Below are 18,444 nucleotides of genomic sequence, written 5' to 3' on the forward strand. Positions count from 1 at the left end.
CAATCTTCCCTGTTCCCTATGATGATGATTCAACTAGTGTAGCAAGTATCATTAACATAAAGAAACAGTGATATTTCTAATTCAAAGTCTTACTTCCTTATAACTTTAAAACGTTTCCCTCGTAGACTCTGCCTTAGTCCCAGGATGATCCAGAGTGGCACATAAAAATACATTTAACTGTAAAAAGAGAGATGTCTAGTTTTTCTGAGGCTAGTTTCTAACTGCTCACACTATTGTGAAAAGGCTCAATCCTGCATTTATTAGGACAGGAGCTCATCTCACATTTCTTTTATTCAATATGTCTCCCTCCTATCTTTATTTCTACGCTAATAGTTACTGTATAATAGGTCTGGTTTATTTAGGAAGCTCCATTGTGGATATATGTAATGAAAACTAGGTACTAAACCCTTGAGGCATTAATGGTAAGGGGAAACTGTACCTCGTAGGACAAAGGGACTGATACATCAGGATGTATTAAAAACATATAAGGGTTGAAAGTAAAGCCAAGAAATTTAGCCAGATATGTACACTGGTATTGTGTTCTGATATTTACTGTTAAAAAATGTGAACTAACTCTTGAAATCACTATTTTTCTAATACTGTTACTTTTTTTGTGCTTAACATTTATTTCTTGTCATTCTCTAAGTGGCATTTACAAAAAGTTGCACAAGTAGCTATAAAACTCAAAAGTCCAGCTTATGATGCATTAAAACCTTAAATATATGACTTTATCAAGAGAATAAATCCAAAGTTGCCAAGTATGAAAAAAGATAAAGATAGAAAGCATTATATCAAAAGCTTCTTGTTCTGTGGTTCTAGTCTAAGTTCATTTCTTCTGCATTTCTCAAATGCAATGTGCATTATCAGTTAACATTTTAGTCACTCAGTTACAATCTCCTGACTTCTCCTTTATCTTAGCCCAGGACTTACAATATTAAATGGTACTCCAATCAAAGAATGTTGCAATCAAACTTTCTTTCCTGGTATATCAAAGCATATCACAGATTTTATATTTACAATATGTCTGGGTCGATATGGGGTGAAGGGAACTGTCTAAAGTTTAAATGGACTAGAAATATACTAAGAGTGTAACCTAAACATAGGAGATGACTGGATACCAATGAGGTTGGACACCATTTTTAGATTATCTATGCATTTGTCCCATCATTAGTACAGATAAAACTTAAGTTTAAACGTTATTTTCTGAAGGCAGCCTCCCTGACTTCTGTTAACCCTCACATCATACTCTATGCTTTTCCTTTGTAGCACTTATCAGACTTATAATTGATAAACTGACTTTTACTTCTGGGTAAGGCACCTGTTATTTACCTTTATGATTTGGGTTTTTATATTAGTTCTGTTGGTTATTTGATCCAAAGATTCCTGTTTCAGAGTGGCAGCTCTATCACCCATCTTAGAGGGCAAAAAGAACAAGAGGGAAAGATTAAAGACAATGATTAAAAGTTGGTTGACATCTAGTACATTAAAACAAAGTGGTCAAGGTTTTTTGAAGACAGGGTCTCACTATGTAGTTCTGGCTGACCCTAAACTTACTATATATCCCAGGCTCGCCTTGAACTTGCAATGATTTACCTGCCTCAGCCTCATGAGTGCTGCAATTACAGGCGCACGCCGCCACATTTGGCTGGTCAAGCTTATTTAAAGGGTCTCAGGCCATTTTCAACAGAAATGACAAAGAAGTGGGAGAATGGGAGAAAAGGAGGAAGAAGGCCACAACATAGAAAATGAAGGGCTAGGGATTTAGCTCAGTGGCTCTGCTGCCTGCCTCCAAGCACAAGGACTTGAGTTCGATCCCAGGTGAAAAAAAAAAAAAAAAGATATAAAATGGAAAATTGGTGCTTCTGGTAGTTCTGGTATTTTCAGTAACAAACTTTAAAACTTTGAAGTTGGCTGGGGATTTAGCTCAGTGGTGCCGCCACCTGCCTCACAAGTGCAAGGTCCCGAGTTCGATCCCTGGTACCAAAAACAAACAAACAAACAAACAAACTGTGAAGTATGAAAGGCAGAGTCAGGCTGGGCATGATGATTTCAGAAGTAACAATAGGACACATGGATATTATTTTCCCTGGAGAAAAATAAAGCAGGGAGGACAGGGACAGTAAGGGGAGTGTTTAGAGGTGGTAAGTTTTCACAATAAACCTTGAAAACTTTCAAGACATAATATTCATCAAATCATTCAAGGTTCCTAGCTCCTACTTAGCTTAGCTGAGTTGAAAAGGCCTTTTAAAAATAAGAGTTCCTTTAGGGGCCAGGGATTTAGTTCAGTGGTTCTGCCGCCTGCTTTGTAAGTGCAAGGTCCCAAGTTTGATCCCTGGTACCATTAAAAAAAAAAAAAAAATTAGTCATCCTTTGGGCCAGGGATTTAGCTCAGTGGTTCCGCTGTCTGCCTTGCAAGCACAAGGTCCTGAGTTCGAACTCCGGTACCCACCCCACCAAATAGAGCGCCTTAAATCTTTCTGGCTTTGTAGTAAATTACACACCATTGTAAAGCACAAGGGGAAAAGGGAAGAGGACAGGTCTTCCTATTCCACCATTCAAAACCACATCTAGGCAACTTGCCAGGGCTCCTCCATGGCAGAGCCAGTTCAAATATTCCTTGCCATATGTTGACTCTCCTTTTGAGTCTGCTTCCAGCTTTGGTGGTTACTTGAACTTACAGTACAATTTCTTGCATTTGGTTTCTACTTTAAAAAAATGCGTTTGGTTTCTATTAAAAAAAAAAAAAGAATTTAAAAAAAAATTTGGTACTGGGGATTGAACTTAAGACCTCATGCTTATGAGGCAGGCGCAGAGCCAGTGAGCTAAGTCCCCAGCCCCAGTGTATGAAATCTTTAAGGTGAGGCTTAAAGCTATTAAAAATAATCTACAGGTATCCTATTGTAATGTATATATAAAAGGTAAAAGACATTCTATTCATAAGAACATGAAAACTAGTAAACTGTAGGGTTGGCCACTTATTAGGTCATTTAGTTTCCTTATAAGTAAAATGATGGTTGGACTCAATGACCTTGTAAGTTGATCTGGTCTGACCTGATCTGGTTTAAATAGATTTCTTGACATTATATACAAAGAGCTCCTCTTAACTAGCAGACAGAAGTAGGGTAAATCTGAAAGGCAAGCTCAGGCTTAAAAAATGGCAAAAGATTTTTTTTTTTTTGGTAATGGTCACTGTCATTGCTCCCACTTCTAATACTTTGAGAAAGAAAATATCAAGATGTCCCTTTGGAAATATGTGCCAGAGCCTCCCACCAGATGGACCACTGCAGCATAACAGACCTGTCATCTCTGCCAACCACTTGGGGTGAGGCCTTGGCAAGCATCTTGACCACTCAATATCTCCCTTTCTAAATCTGGACTGGCACCACCTGTGCTATTCACATTACAGAACTAGTGTAAGGATTAAAGCAGACATGGATTAAGCATAACACAAATGTGTAGCCTCTCAAATATGCCAGAAGACTATTCTCAAAAGGTGGTGGAATGTCGCCTAGGTACAGACAAAACAATGCAACACAGATATATCACAAAAATATCTAAAAAGCTTACCATGCTGGAGGTCAGATTTGCTCTCTTTTCTATGTTGCTTAGAGCAACCATATCACTTTCTATCAGGTTGACTCTTTGGGTAACATTACTGAGTGTTTCATTCATTCCCTTGAGTTTAAGATCATTTTGTCTCTGGTACACCATTAGGACACTATTTACCTCCTCTAAAGAGTTATGAAGGTACAGGATATCCTAGAGTAGAAATAAAGCAAGTTGCAGAATCCAGCTAAAGATGCATATTAGGCAAGCAGGCAAATAGCACGGAACAACCATTATTGTGTCAAGTTACTGAAGCAAACTCCTTTTCCTGGTTGTGAACATCAATTGTCTGTCTCTGCTTTGTCCCTCATGCTCTAAATTGTTCCCAGTTTATCCCTCTGGTGTCGTCTCAGGCAGGAGGGGAAAGAGAGAAGAGGACTACCTACATGATTCCTCTCTGGTTCAAAAACAGGGAAGAGTTTGGGAATTGATTACCCAGTGTTTTCCTCCGTTGCTGGCAGAAAGCCTGCTGGTTTATTAACGGAAAGTCCCATTAACCTAATCTGTCAGAACAAAACTACCTTAGGAACAATACCAATTACTAAATTGGCTCATGTAACAAAACTATAACAAGTATTGCATTATTTAGTACAAGCTCCAATTATTTTTATTGACATCTTCTAGTACTGATTGCTACTTAAAAAGGAATGATGACTATAGGGCTTAAAGTGCATTAAACTATGAACAGAAATTCTTCTTAGTGAAGATTTCCTTTATTCTCTTTAATGTGATTTTGAACTCAGCATCCTTTTTTTTTTCTTTTCTTGCTTTTTGTCTTTAGACTTTAGAAAATCCTAGTTTTTAAGGATATGCCTCCTAACATTCTTAGAATTACCATGGTTAAAATTAGCCATCATTATGGAGCAATCTGCTACCCATCCATCTTTGACTTACCCAGACTGCTATTTTTCAGTTTCAGGGTAATCTAGTCATACTGTCTTTCAAGATGTGAAAAGGAATTTACTCCACTGACATGCAGGGGAAAAAGCAGTGTCGAGGAAGAGACACGATGGCTTTTTTGATGCATCTCTGTGCTAAGCTCTCAAACAAGCAAACACAAAGATGAGCACACACTGAGACATAGCATTAAACCCAAACTCTTCAGGCTGCCTCCATAGCCTATTGTTATGTAGTATATAAAACATAAAGACACAAAATACCTGTTTAAAATTCTCACTGTGGGTTTTATTGTTAAGGTCTGATGTAGCTGAAGGTGTTGGAATGATCTGGTTGCTTCCATTGGTCTCCTTCAAGAAGTGCTGATTCTGTTACAATGGATGGAGGTTAGTACAGGGAGCAAGTGATTACTAGGTCTAGCGCATTTCATCCACAGATTTAACTACAAGTACCCTATGTACCTTTAGTGTGACCAGTTTTGCATCCTGAGGGCACCAAAAACTTTTGGATCCGGATGCCCAGCCTGAAGGATGAGCTGGACCAGTAATGCTCAGATTATCCCAGGGCACTGAGAATGTCCTACTCCGCTTCTCATAATGGAATGAACTCAACAGAAATATTTCTTTTTTCCCCTATTACCTGTACTCCCAGAGAAACTGAAGAATCACTAGAATGTTCCTGTGACCAACTCAGTCTGAACCTGGGATGGTGCCATCATTTTCACTAGTCCAACAGCGTTTCAACATCACAAGAGTAACCAGTCACGTAACCACCGGCATCAGAAATTAAACACAACCAACAATCATAAATATTCCAGTGTTTCCCTTACAGCATATGCCAAGATCTGTGTTATCCTTCCTTTCCTATTCCTTCCCCACTACTCCAGTCTTTCTTTGTAGAGATGGAAGTATTAATATGCTCATACTGCATATATTTTTCTGCATTAGTGGGAAACACTGCCTGTCTTAGTCTTTCACCGTCTTTAACTATAACAGTATAAAGTATTTCTGTATTTGGTTTACTATTGTCAGTCATAGAAGTTTAAGAGGTAGATTTAATTGCAATAGAATGTAATTGGTAGAAACAAATTGTTTTCCTTGCAGTCTGAAACCCTAAACATTTACCAAACCTGCTTTTATAATAAAAAAAAGCAACATTAAAGAGAAAAGGAAGAAAAACCTATGATTCTGGAAAGCAGGAATTTTTCAGCTGGGAAAACGCATTTCAGAAAATGGTTCATTACTTGAGAACATGCTTAAGATGAAAGAACTGAGCCATAGGGGTCTTTATTATTATGGGTCATGAAATTACAGTGGCAGATGGAACCAGAAACCAGGTGCCTGGACACTTAGATCAATGCTTTTCCCTCTGAGTGAGCCCCACTAAACAACAGGACTACTTGTGCTGAAGAAAATGAAAATTCTTCCATCCTAGAGCTCTCTTACAGAATTCAGTTATCCTTGGTACAAACTTCCCAGTTGAAACTTATAATTCTTTTTTTTTTTTCTCGAGTTTATTGGTACATTTTGGGTATACAGTAGTACATTCATCATTGGGATCTTGTACCTTTACATGACAGGTCTTGGTTCTCATTTTTTCCCCTTCTCCTTTCCTTATTTACAAATACTTTATTTCCATTTATTCATTATTTCCTTATTTACAAATACTTTATTTCCATTTATTCATTTATTCATTTTTTCCTTTTCCCTTATTACCTTTCCCCTAACCTTCCCATTTTCCCTACACATAATTGACAATGTGAAACAGGAAAAAAAGGGATAAACAAAATTCTGAATGTGAGAACATGTAAGGCAGATCTAGAAATTAATCAACAGGCTAGGGAACTTTTATGCACCTCAAGTAGTATTGATTTCATGGACGTTTAACTCATCTTTCCAGAAAGACAGCAAGGGCTGTGCCAATCCTTTTTTACTCTTCATAAAACTTTCATGAAGCTGTTACTCACTGATTAATTAAGGTCTCTGCATGACTGTGGACAGCTTACATGTGGAGTAACAGAAGATCCAGAGACATTTAAAAACAATTCTGGGCAATACAAGGTCTTGCTTCTGTCTTAGCTGTCTGGCACTGCATAACAGATTATTTGTAAACTTTAAGGCTTAAAATAATTTATTATTTCACATGATTCTGTGGGTTGAATGTGTCACTTGGGTGGGTATTTCTCCTATTCCATGTGGTATAGGCTGAGATTACACATATGGCTGCATTCTACTGAGACCTGGCTGGAGTGGGAACATTCAATATGGTCTTGCATCCTCCAGATCATCTCTTCCCTTGACCTTTCAGCACTTTGGAGTAAAAGAGCCTACCTAAGTTCCTGGTGCTCAAAATAGTCAGAAATCAGAACTTGTTTTGCAGTGGTCTGTTCTGAAGCATCAAATAATTGAGACATTCTTTCCTTTTTTCCTATTTTCCATTCTACTCATTCCATCCTCAGTAACTGTTTTATTGTCTTCTCCTCCAGTTCCATATCTGCTAGACTCTGCTTTCAATTCTAATTTAAATGCTTAATTTACAGACTGCAGAACAATCAGTACATATTACTTATTAGAGCTTTTAAACAGGTGCATAGTTTGTCCTGTTAAGATCACTGGAAGTTGGTATCATGACTCTGACACACAAAACGGTGATCAGGAATACGCTGCCTTTCCATAGCATTTGCAGACTCTCTTACCATATCACTCTGCAGTAATTCCATGGTTTTTTTGTGTTCATCCACAGTTTTCTGTATTGTCTCCACAGCAAGATGCACACTGTTTAAAGTATTGCCAATGGAAGCTACACTCTGAATGGAGAAATATGTAAGAATGTCAAGTTTTTTCCCTTTTAAAAAAATTTATGAAGGTTAAGTGACATTCAATAAGCTGCACATATTCAAAATGTATAATTTGATTATTCTGACATAAATACATCATGAAACTACTACCATGATCAAGCAAACCTATAAATCCTCTTTTCTTGTTTCCAGGCAATCACTGACCTACTTTCTGTCACTATTCATCAGTCACATTTTATAAAACTTTACATAAATGCAACCTGTGAGTATGCATTTTTTAAAAATATGGCTTCTTTTACTCAAAATAAATGAGATTCATTAATGTTGTAGGTACTTAGCATGCTGCATTCCACTGCATGGATATGTCATTTATTCACCTGATGAGGGATATATAGGTTGTTTTCAGTATTTATGATTACAAGTAAAACTGTTATAAACATTCTTGTATAAGACTTTATGTGTACTTATGCCTTTATTTCCCTTCATCATATACTTTTTCATCATCACAGTATCTAGGAGGAAATAGTAGGTTATATGGAAGATCTGTGCTTAACTGTTTAAAAAATTGCCCAACTGACTTCTAAAATAGTTCTACTATACATTTTACAGTTATAAGAGTTCCAACAGTAGTGTAAGAGTTGCTATTACTGCATACCCTCAATACTGGTACAGCCAGTTTTTTCAACTTAAGTTATTAGTGTTATACTGTAATTTTAATTTGTATTAAACACTAACCTAATGTAGATCAGTATTTTTAATTATTTCAAATATCTTCAAACTATGAATGCCATATAATTTAGACTGAGATAATTAATAAGAAACTCTCTCAAATTTTGTACATACACATACACCAAATAATTCTCAATTTAAAGGATGTTTCCTAGAGGAAAATCAAATGTTCCCTAAAGGAAAACCAAATGTTTTTAAAGAAGAGATATTAGTTTACAAATGTGGGACTTGCAGTAAGGTTCCCCCATAAAATACTTGTATCAAGGCCTGTATGGGGAGGCACATGGCCAGAGTCAATACTTCAGACTGTCATTGGATCAGGAACAAATTACAACTTTTGAGGGAAAATGGGTGTCAAAAGTGTTTAGATCTAAGAAAATCAGCATTACAGAAATGAAGGAAAAATTCCACTTGGTAGTGTTTCTTTTATTGTACACTCCTTTAATTACTGAGTATGGCTAGACACAGGGAGTAACTTACTTTGCTTTCATTAGACCTGAGGAGGCCAAGTATATGGGGAATGTGATTCAGAAGCCATTTTTTAAAAAGCCCTGTCCTTAAGGGAGTACCCAAAAGTGTGTTACTTCTGATGGGCTCTGGCCTTTATTAAGACCCGATGATATTTTTTTTTTGGTACCGGGGATTGAACTCTGGTCTTTGTGCTTGAGAGGCAGGTGGCGGAACCACTGAGCTACATCCCCGGCCAAGACCTGATGATAATTTATAGTGGTAATTTTTGATTACACAGATATACAAAAATCTAAGAGATAACATTTTTAACTAAAATTAAAATTTCAATTAAAAATAAATTACATGGTATACTTTGAAGTTACGTGTTTGGGATGACTTTAACACTTCAAAGCTGAGCTCCCTGTAATAAAAGCAGTGTGTGGCATCATCAATGCCCAGATTTGCAGATTTGCACATACCTGGTAGAAGTCTCTAAGCTGGGATGCTATGAAAGCTCTGTTGTCACAAAAGCTACATTCAAAGACACATACTGTTAGAGAATCCTCACTGGCTGGATGTCTGAGCCCAGCAGGACACATGAAGATAGTAAGCTCTTGTTTAGGACTTTTTTTTAAGGAAGCAGCTGACTGAGTTTTGGAAAGTCTGTAATGACATTCTGAAACTAGTACTCCCAACTACAGTGTGCCTGGTACACAGCAGAGGAGGCTCCACAAATGATTATTGAATTAATGAATGCAATAATAAATTAATTTCTTTTTCTAATACAAGGTTGCCAAAGTTGTTTCTGTAAAGCTACAGAGGCCTACCTATTTTTCAGTGGTGCTTGGGAACAAAGGCAAGAATTTGGTCTTGTCAAAGTTGTCCCCACCTTTTTTTATGTTGAAAGCAAATGATTAGGTTGGACACATGGTGAACTACAGAGACAGCATACATGGACACTATTTAGCTATAAAATAACAAGTTTTATTTTTGTTTGTGGCTTCATTGCTCTATACAACTTAATAGTTTATAGATAGATGGATCCTGGCATGTAATTTAATCAAACTATCACACACTAAACTTTTTTTTTTTGAGACAGGGTCTCACTATGAAATTCAGGTCAGCCTTGAACTCATCATGTAGGCCACAATGTTTTTGAACTCGTGGCTACCCTGCCTCAGCCTCCTGAGTATTGGGATTACAGGCACAGATCATCATGCTCAGCCATGCTAACTTAAAAAAATCAAGGATTCTAGACTTAATATCCAGTGTTTGGGTTTTCTTACTCCTCAATTCCTTCTTTTGGATGTAGGAATGAATGTTCCTTGTGTTCATTTCAATACCTTCTTTTCCCTTACACCTCCTATCCCCTCTCCCCATGCAGCTTTTTTCTTTTTGGTACTGGGGAATCGAACTCGGGTTCTTGTGCTTGAGAGCCAGGCAGCAGCATCACTGAGCTAAATCCCTGCCCCAGCCCCATGCTGCTTTAAAGGATTCCCAAATATTATCCATCTGCTTGGTCTTTGCCTCCAGCTCTAGGCATGAATCCTAGGAATCAAGTAAGCAAAAATTCAAAATGTTTGTTTGCCTAGGCTCTAGAATCTAGTGTCGACATTTGTGGGTGAATTGCTTACAGTATGTGCATGTTCACCTTTATAAGAATAACATTTGTCTTCCAAAGAGATTTCTTCCAATTTTTACTCCCTAGCAGGAGTGTTTGAAAGTCCTTTACACTTCATTCCTTTGCAAACACCTGGTTCCTTAAATATTTCATTTTTACATTTTCCTTAAATCATCATGTTTTTTAAAAACATAAAAACAAAAAACTCCCAACTTTTTCTCAACCATAAAAGAGAAATTAAGAGCAATTTTCAATATATGGTTTATGTTCTTTTGTTAATGACAAATTGAAAAGGAAAGGAAATTGTTGAAAAGCAAACCCATATAAGGTAATATAAGAGTTCTAACAGAGCAATTTTTGGACTCAGAGAGGCAAATAAAAAAGTGTGAACTCAGTGGGTGTGGTGATGCATGCCTATAATCCCATTACTTAGGATGCTGAGGTAGGAGGATTGCTGCAGATTTGAGGGATCCAAGACTGCCTGATTTCAAGGCCAGCCTGAACTACACAGCAAGACCCTTCTCAAAACAAAAAAAGTATTAACTCATAAACCATAGCTAAAGTAACCTGTTGCAAATTAATGGCTCGATTAACCAGACCAAAAGAAAGATGCTCTGAACTCTTTAGAACACAGTGATATTCTCTATTACTGCCCTCTCATGGCACCTGATTTCAAATGTCAGGCTTTCAAAGAAAATTTGTAAGAAGCTGGAATTTAAGGTGCCCATACATAGCACTTACCTTCTGAAGTCCCTCTACAGTGTTAGGCAGGCTAATTAGGTCTGCAGCTGACTTAACATTGGCTTTGAGGTGGTTTACTGCAGAAGTCAACAGAAAAATCTGGAAGGGAAAAAGCAACAAGCAACAAATATAGAATTTATAGAGTATACACTTCTTTCATAAACTCTGTGGTTGATGATGTCAGTGTACCCTGGCAGCTCACAGGAGCAGAGGAGCTATATAGTACCTTGGCTAGAGCTGAGATTCAGAAAGCAGCATTAATACCCCTTCTTTCCCTGACCAATTTAAACTACTGCCAGAGAGGGAAAGGAAAGTATTATTCTTTACTGTAGCCCTGGCAGCTACAAGGTCCAAAAATCTTAAATTACCCAAAAGATGCAGTAATTACCATACAATCCTTCAACAATTGAACAGGAAGAAAGCTAATGATCAAGGACCACTTCAAGATTTCATTTTGGTAAAATATAACACCTCGGTTATTTAACTGAACTTTTGTTCCTGGCCAAGTGGGAACATATTTTATAAAGTAAAAGCCCATCATCACAAAATAGAGTCTACATATACTGTATCCTGACAACCTGAACAGTACTTTCAACTGCTTGGGGATTCTGTTTTGGTTTAATAATGTGATTAATATTTCAGACTCAATAGCTCAACTAAAGTACTACTTTCTACCCTGAAGGGCTCAATAAATACTCATTGACTCACTGACTGATGCAATGAATGTATTACAATAGGAACTGAATAAAAATGTGGCTTCCTTTCTGCTACTTAGGGGAAGAATTTTAAATAGGTGGACTTCTCCATTGAACGGGGGCTGGGAGAACCTGCATTACATTCAATTTCAGGCTGCAAAGATCATATTCTAACAATACTTTTTTTTTTTTTTTCGGTTTTTTGAGGCAGGGTCTCACTACGTAGTTGAGACTGACCTGGAACTCACTATGTAGCCCAGGCTGGTCTTGAACTCACACTGATCCTCCTGCCTCAGCCTCTCGAGTGCTGGGATTACAGGCGTGCGCCACCATGCCCAGCCTCTAACAATTCTTGCAGTGTGGTTTAAAACACTCTTCAAAGATTCTCAGTTCCAAATTCTATTTGCTTTTCCTATTCCAAATTTCAGGATGAGAACACAGATCTAACAACAGCAATTACAAGAGTAGCCTTGTAGAGTAATTATCCCAATTTCTGGGCACTTGGCAGCAGTCGGACATCAGACCAAGTAGAAACGGATTCCCTATCACTCCCTCAACAAATGCTTGGCATCTTCTCATTGCCAAGCATTGCTGCAGGCAACAAGGAGACAGTAGCAAACCAGACCATGAGGCTTTGCTCTCACAGGGCTTAATCCTAATGGAAGGTAACAGAAAAACAAAGAATCAGCGATAAGTACTGTGCAAAGAACTTAACTAGAACTGCTGGGGTGAGTGGCAGCTCAGTCTGGACAAGGGATTCCAGTGAGGAACTGTTTTTCATTTCCTTCTTTCCCTTTACGAGGGGTAAATTCAGAGGCTTAAGACCATTGTTCATTTGTTAATGCAACAAATATTTATCAAAGCCCTATTATATATCAGTAGTGATCAACACTGATATCAGGAATCTTTAGGTGCCTATATTTCAGACAATTTTATGTAACAAAAACAACAGATGGCAGGAAGAAGTAGAAGAAAATTAAAATAAGGTGATCTGATAGAAGTGACTGGGCAGCTACTTCAGATCAGAAGGTTAGAGAAGGGGCCAGGTGCATATCTATAATCCCAGCACTCTGGGAGGCTGAGGCAGGAGGATCACAGCCCAATCTGGACAACTCAGCAAGACCCTGTCTCAAGAAAGGGGGTGGGGACGTGGCTCAGTGTGAAGGCCTCAGAGTTCAAACCCCAGTACTGCAAAAAATAAATAATACCCTCCCCAAAACATCACCAAAACAGGTCAGAGAAGGGCTCTATAAGGAAGTAGAATTTAAACAGATTTATATAACAAAGAATCATACAAAGACTGGATGAATATTATAGGACTGAGGAAATTACTAGGGCAATTAAAAGAAAGTGCTTTGTACATTTAAAGGATAGAAAGAGGTTCAGGTGGCAGAACTTGGCTAGAGACACAGGAAAGGGCCAGAACCGGAAGAAAGGAAGGACTTTGTAAATCAGAACAAAGACATGGATTGTACTTCAGCTGTAACAGGAAGGGGTGTAAGGAGGATAATTACATGACTGCAGATACCTTGTATGAGTATTACTATGGCTGTTTTATGGAAACAGGAGACCAGAAAGAAACTGATTTGGGTAGTCTGAGTAAGAGACAATGGTGGTTTGGAATTTACTTGTAGCAGAGATAGTAGCAGAAATTGACATGACATGATTTTCTGGGACTAGCTATGAGGGGTGAGGAGGAGAAAAGAATTAAAGAAACTCCTAAATCTTTCACTTCAAGGAGCTGAGAGCAAGAGGGCCCATTAAAGAAAGAATTAAGCATTGACTGTGATACAGGTTTTGAAAAAAAAAAAGATATTAGTGCAGGCAGAAAGGACAGGCTTTACTGAAGTAGCACTCAAATTAGACTCTGATGGCAAAGTGAAGTTTTATATACAAAAATAAAGCAGGCAATCTTTCTAGGTTAGAAGCAAGAGAGTGGCATTGGAGAATGTATAGAGTACAACAGCATCATAGGTTCAGCAGCACTTTTTCTACACTTCTCAAAGTGACAATGATTTAATATTGAGGTTGCTCTCCTCTAAAAGATTGTAGACTCCATGTCATCAAGGACCATGTCTGTTTTATGTTCCACAATATGCCTGCCACAAAGACAGAAATTCAGTAAGCATTTACTGAATCAAAAGAAGAATGAATGGCTAAGAACTAATACTTGGGATGGAACCTGTGGTGGCTACTCCCAAGCAAAATAGAGGGAGAGGCCACAAGGTCAGAGATAAAGTTAAATAAGTAGTGAATTTATTTTTATCACTGTAGTGCTATGACCATAACAATAGCAACAACAGCAGCAGCAACAACAACAGTTTAATAAACACCACAGAGGGATGTGTGATGGTTTAGAAAATATATTTACAAAATTTTTAAATAGTTTTCCCTTTAAGATGAACTCAATTCCCTTCCCCTTGAGTTTGGTCTTGACTTAAGTGACTTGCTTTTAGTGAAAAGAATAAAATGGAAGTGACATTTGGCAACTTTGGAAACTAGGTGATATGTCAAAGGCACTATGACTACTATGGCTTCTCTGCTCTCACTCTGGGGAGGCCAGCTGCCATTTTATGATGAAACACAAACAACCCCATGTTGGGAGGAACTGAAATCTCTTGCCAATAGCCATGTGAGGACCTGTCAGGCCTCTTCAAGCCTTCAGATGAGGAAGCCCTAGCTGATACCTTAGGCTTACAGATTCTATCTGGCCAGAAGCTTAGCTATTCCCCAAATCCTGACCTACAGAAACATAAAGAATAAATGTTTATTGTTTTAAGCCACTAAATTGCGGGATGATATGTAACCCAGCAACAGATAACTAATACAGGTGATAAGAATGAAATGCCTTATGTAACTAGAGCTTTTAGCACAGTATCTTGTACAAACATCAAATAAATTTGTTATTAGTAGTGAAATTTAATGAGCAGTTAAAATGTAATTCTCCATAAGTGCTCTAAAATATGCAGACTACTTATCAACATTCATTAAATATGCAGACTACTTATTCTAACTCTATCCCTTTAAAAATAGGTGAAAAACATAACCTACATTCTGCAAGTTATAAACCTCTTTGTTTTTTTGGTACCAGGGATTGAGCTCAGGACCTTACACTTGCGAAACAGGTGGTGGGACCACTGAGCTAAACCCCCCTGGCCTAATTTTTTTTTTTTTTTTGATACCAGGGATCAAACTCAGGTCCTTGCGCTTGAGAGGCAGGTGGCGGAAACACTGAGCTAAATCCCGGTCCTATAAAGCTCTTAAAGCTAGTAGTTACATCAAGGAAATTTTCACTTATCCTTTTTAAGAAGATATGAATAATATTAAGGTTTGAAAGGACATGAGGAGGCAGGCATTCTTATGCATTGTTCATGGGAGTATAAATCAGAGGAGCCTTGTTAGAAGTTTATCTAGAAATACCCTTCAAAATTTGAAGTGTTTATGTTCTTTATTCAGCAGTTTCAATTCTAGAAATCTATCCTGACAGATACTTGCTCATGTGCACAAAGATATACGTACTCTGATATTCATGTCATTTTTTTTTTTTTTGGTACTGGAGATCGAACTCGGGACCTTGTGCTTGCGAGGCAGGCAGCAGAACCACTGAGCTAAATCCCCAGCTCTGCATTCTTTATTTGTAATAGAAAATCAACTAGAAACAATCTAGTATCACCTCTGATGGAGATATATTTGGTGAACAAAGCAAGCTGCAGTACAACACATACTGAATTACCCCACTTATTTATACTGGTACTGGAGATCGAACTCGGGACCTTGTGCTTGCGAGGCAGGCAGCAGAACCACTGAGCTAAATCCCCAGCTCTGCATTCTTTATTTGTAATAGAAAATCAACTAGAAACAATCTAGTATCACCTAGGATGGAGATATATTTGGTGAACAAAGCAAGCTGCAGTACAACACATACTGAATTACCCCACTTATTTATACACACAGGCTAAGCCATAAGGTAATTCATATTAAAAGCTATTATGGTTTTATAAATGAATAGAGGATTGTAAACATGCAGCCCATATTATAGACAGTGGATAACTATGAAGATGTAGAGCACAAAGGAGAGAGGGGGAGACAGACAGAGAGAGTGAGAGAGAGAGGCAGGTAGATGGGGACAGAAAGGGAACTGACATGAGTTCTACATTATTTATTTAAATCTTATAGATGAGAAAAAATATATTTTAAAAATCCCATAATTTTGGAAAGGTTTTGATGGGTTTCCTTGGCTGCCCCTTTCTTCCAAGTCCTCACTGGGCCTTCCAAGACCCATAGGCTGAGCATGCCCATGAAGTGGTAGGAAGGGGTCTCCCCCCAGTTAAGTTTTACTCATTGCCCCGAAGTTTGTATATAATCAGCACAAAATCAACTTGATGGACAAGAATTTAGTTACTCCAAATGCTCTAATTGTATAAGTACCTTTGAGGCAGCTTGAAGCTAATGTAGGCAGGATCAGGTGAAATATTGTTCTACCTCTCACCATGCCACACTCAGTCCAGGTTTTAAACCACCTCACTAAAAGAATATTTTGAAGATCGCTGACCATTAACTGTAGCTAACCAACACACTTAGAGCTCCTTACTCCTAAGACCCAGATCATACACTGGGCACTAGGACTCAGCTATATTCTATATATTACAAAGCTGGATTCCATCTTCCAGTCTTCCTTTTTTCAGTGCAGTAATGCTAACATCTGGGAAGTTACAGCAAACTCATGTGTATAACTGGAATGGAAAGATGAGGGACACCTTCCCATTACTGTCTCTGGAACTGTTCTAGCCTCTGTTAACAGGCACATTCTAGAATGAGAGTGGAGTCAAGCTTCACAAAATGTACTGCTAAGAGCCACTTTTTGCAATATGAAGAGTCTAAAAAGTTGAATAGAAACCATTAAGAAAAAACTCACATTCCAGCCAAAAGATGAATCATGACTTTTATGAATATTACATGACTTTTTATTAGCAAAACTGAAAATAGCCACTGTAGACCATTTGCTTAATATATCCTTTATACTATAAAATCAGAAATGGGGCTGGGAGTGTAGCTCAGTGGTACAGCACTTACCAAAATTCAAAAGGCCCTGGGTTCAGTCCCCAGCCCCAGAAAAATCAGAAATGCTACTTTGTGTGTGTGCGCTTTGGAGTTAAGATTATGTGTTCTTTAAATAGTAAAGAAAAATTAATAAAACAGACTATCATCACAGCTGAATGATTATAAATTAGGGACACCTCCCACTCTGAACACCCCCAGCAGGGATCCAACATCATATCCTTTCAACTTTATCTACTGAGCACTATGAATCCTGTGAAGGATACAAAGATAGGAGGCATAATGGGAATTTGGAAAGAGGCTATTAAAACTTAAATATTTTAACGTTAGCCCTGCTAAACAGCTGTGGGCAAACTCTTTAACCCCTGTGAGCCTCCATTTTCTTATCTGTAAAAATGGAAATACCACTTCCTATTTCACAGAAACAAAGAAAGGAGATCACACATATAATGTATCTAACAGCGGCCTGCCAAGAAAACATTTAATGAATGCCAGTTATCATCTTCATTACCATCACTACCACCGCAGCCGCCACTATCATTTTTGTTATCATGTTTAAGGCTGAGTACAATGTTACAACCTTCTAGTGTAATTAGATGCATACACAAATAACTGTGAGTGCCTAAAAAGAGACACAGACAGTACTACTACAGATGGGCGCTGAAGGTCCTTCTCAATAAGGGGTCTTTTGGGCTTACTTTATCTCTGGCCTCTTTCCATCTAACTAGAGTTATAATGACTAAAATTCCCTGAACATGCCATATTTTCATTGGTCTATTCTTTTACACATACATAATAATTCTTACTATTAGTGCTAATTATCTACTAGCAAAGCTACCGCATTAGTGAATGTTAAAAACCACTGCTCTTTGAACAAATTCAGGGTCAGATCCTTGTGCGCTCTTTGATCACATTTTCATCCACTGGGTCAATATACTACATAACTTTGTTTTTCTGTTGAAACATTTTATTGAATACACCATGTTGACTCATTAATATTGAACTACATTATGCCTGACAGAAGCCTAGTTAACATATGCATTTCCTTTATATGGCACAACTCACTTTCCTTGCATTTAGGAACACTAGATAGCACTTTAGCACTGTGCTGAGAGATACTTAAATAGTGAAATAATCAACCAAAGGCACAAAAATATGAAAAATGTGGCATGGAATACTCGTACAGCACAAAAGACTTATTTACAGCATGTGGCCTAAAACAAGAAAGCAGCTTGTCGCCTAGTTTGACCTCGGCTGTAAACATGTATTGGCTGAGTCAAATTTTTCACATGTCAGTGAAGGACTATAAAAGCCTCCCAAATATAGATTTTTAGGGTACAAATAAATTTTAGGTAGTAGGTGAATCTGAAAATGCAGAATTCATATATTATGAGGATTAGCTATACTAATGTTTTAATGGAAGCATCCTCTTTTTTCTTCAGAACTCACCTGGCCAACTCCGGTCTGTCCTCAGGATTCAGCTCATAACCTCTGGGAAACCTCATCTGAGCCCAGCTTATTTGAATACATATAAATATGCCCTCACAGTACTCATCTGGACCTCTTTCTTATTGCTTAGCAGGCTGTTCACAATGGTTTATCTTCCTATCTCCTCTATTTTTGTCTGTAACACCCTTGTGGGAAGCAATCATATCATTTTGATTTAAAATCTACTATGGTATGAATGTTTGTGCCCCTCTAAAATTCACACATTGAAACCTAATCTCCAGTGGTATTAAGAGACAGAGCCTTGGACTCGGGATATAGCTCAAAGGGCTGGGGATGTAGCTCAGTGGCTTGGTAAGCTCGAAGTCCTGAGTTCAATTTCTGGGGGAGGGGAAGAGAGGAAG

General features: G+C 37.9%; 1 protein-coding gene across 4 annotated transcripts in view; it reads right to left on the bottom strand.

Annotated features, from left to right (window-relative positions):
* Efcab14 (EF-hand calcium binding domain 14) overlaps positions 1–18,444 on the bottom strand; it is a 39,303-nt gene that overhangs the window by 8,292 nt on the left and 12,567 nt on the right. The window contains exons 4-8 of one of the 4 annotated variants that reach the window (XM_010610246.2): positions 10,842–10,940; positions 7,199–7,309; positions 4,767–4,871; positions 3,568–3,759; positions 1,330–1,413 (exon numbers count right to left, since the gene is read on the bottom strand). In XM_010610246.2, coding sequence (XP_010608548.1) covers positions 1,330–1,413; positions 3,568–3,759; positions 4,767–4,871; positions 7,199–7,309; positions 10,842–10,940 — 591 coding nt within the window. The remainder of the gene's footprint in view (positions 1–1,329; positions 1,414–3,567; positions 3,760–4,766; positions 4,872–7,198; positions 7,310–10,841; positions 10,941–18,444) is intronic. The other 3 variants (XM_010610249.2, XM_010610248.2, XM_010610250.2) reach the window with 3 other exon arrangements.

The sequence above is a fragment of the Fukomys damarensis genome, unplaced genomic scaffold, assembly GCF_012274545.1.
Source record: "Fukomys damarensis isolate Sample0158 unplaced genomic scaffold, DMR_v1.0_HiC HiC_scaffold_23, whole genome shotgun sequence".
NCBI lineage: Eukaryota > Metazoa > Chordata > Mammalia > Rodentia > Bathyergidae > Fukomys > Fukomys damarensis.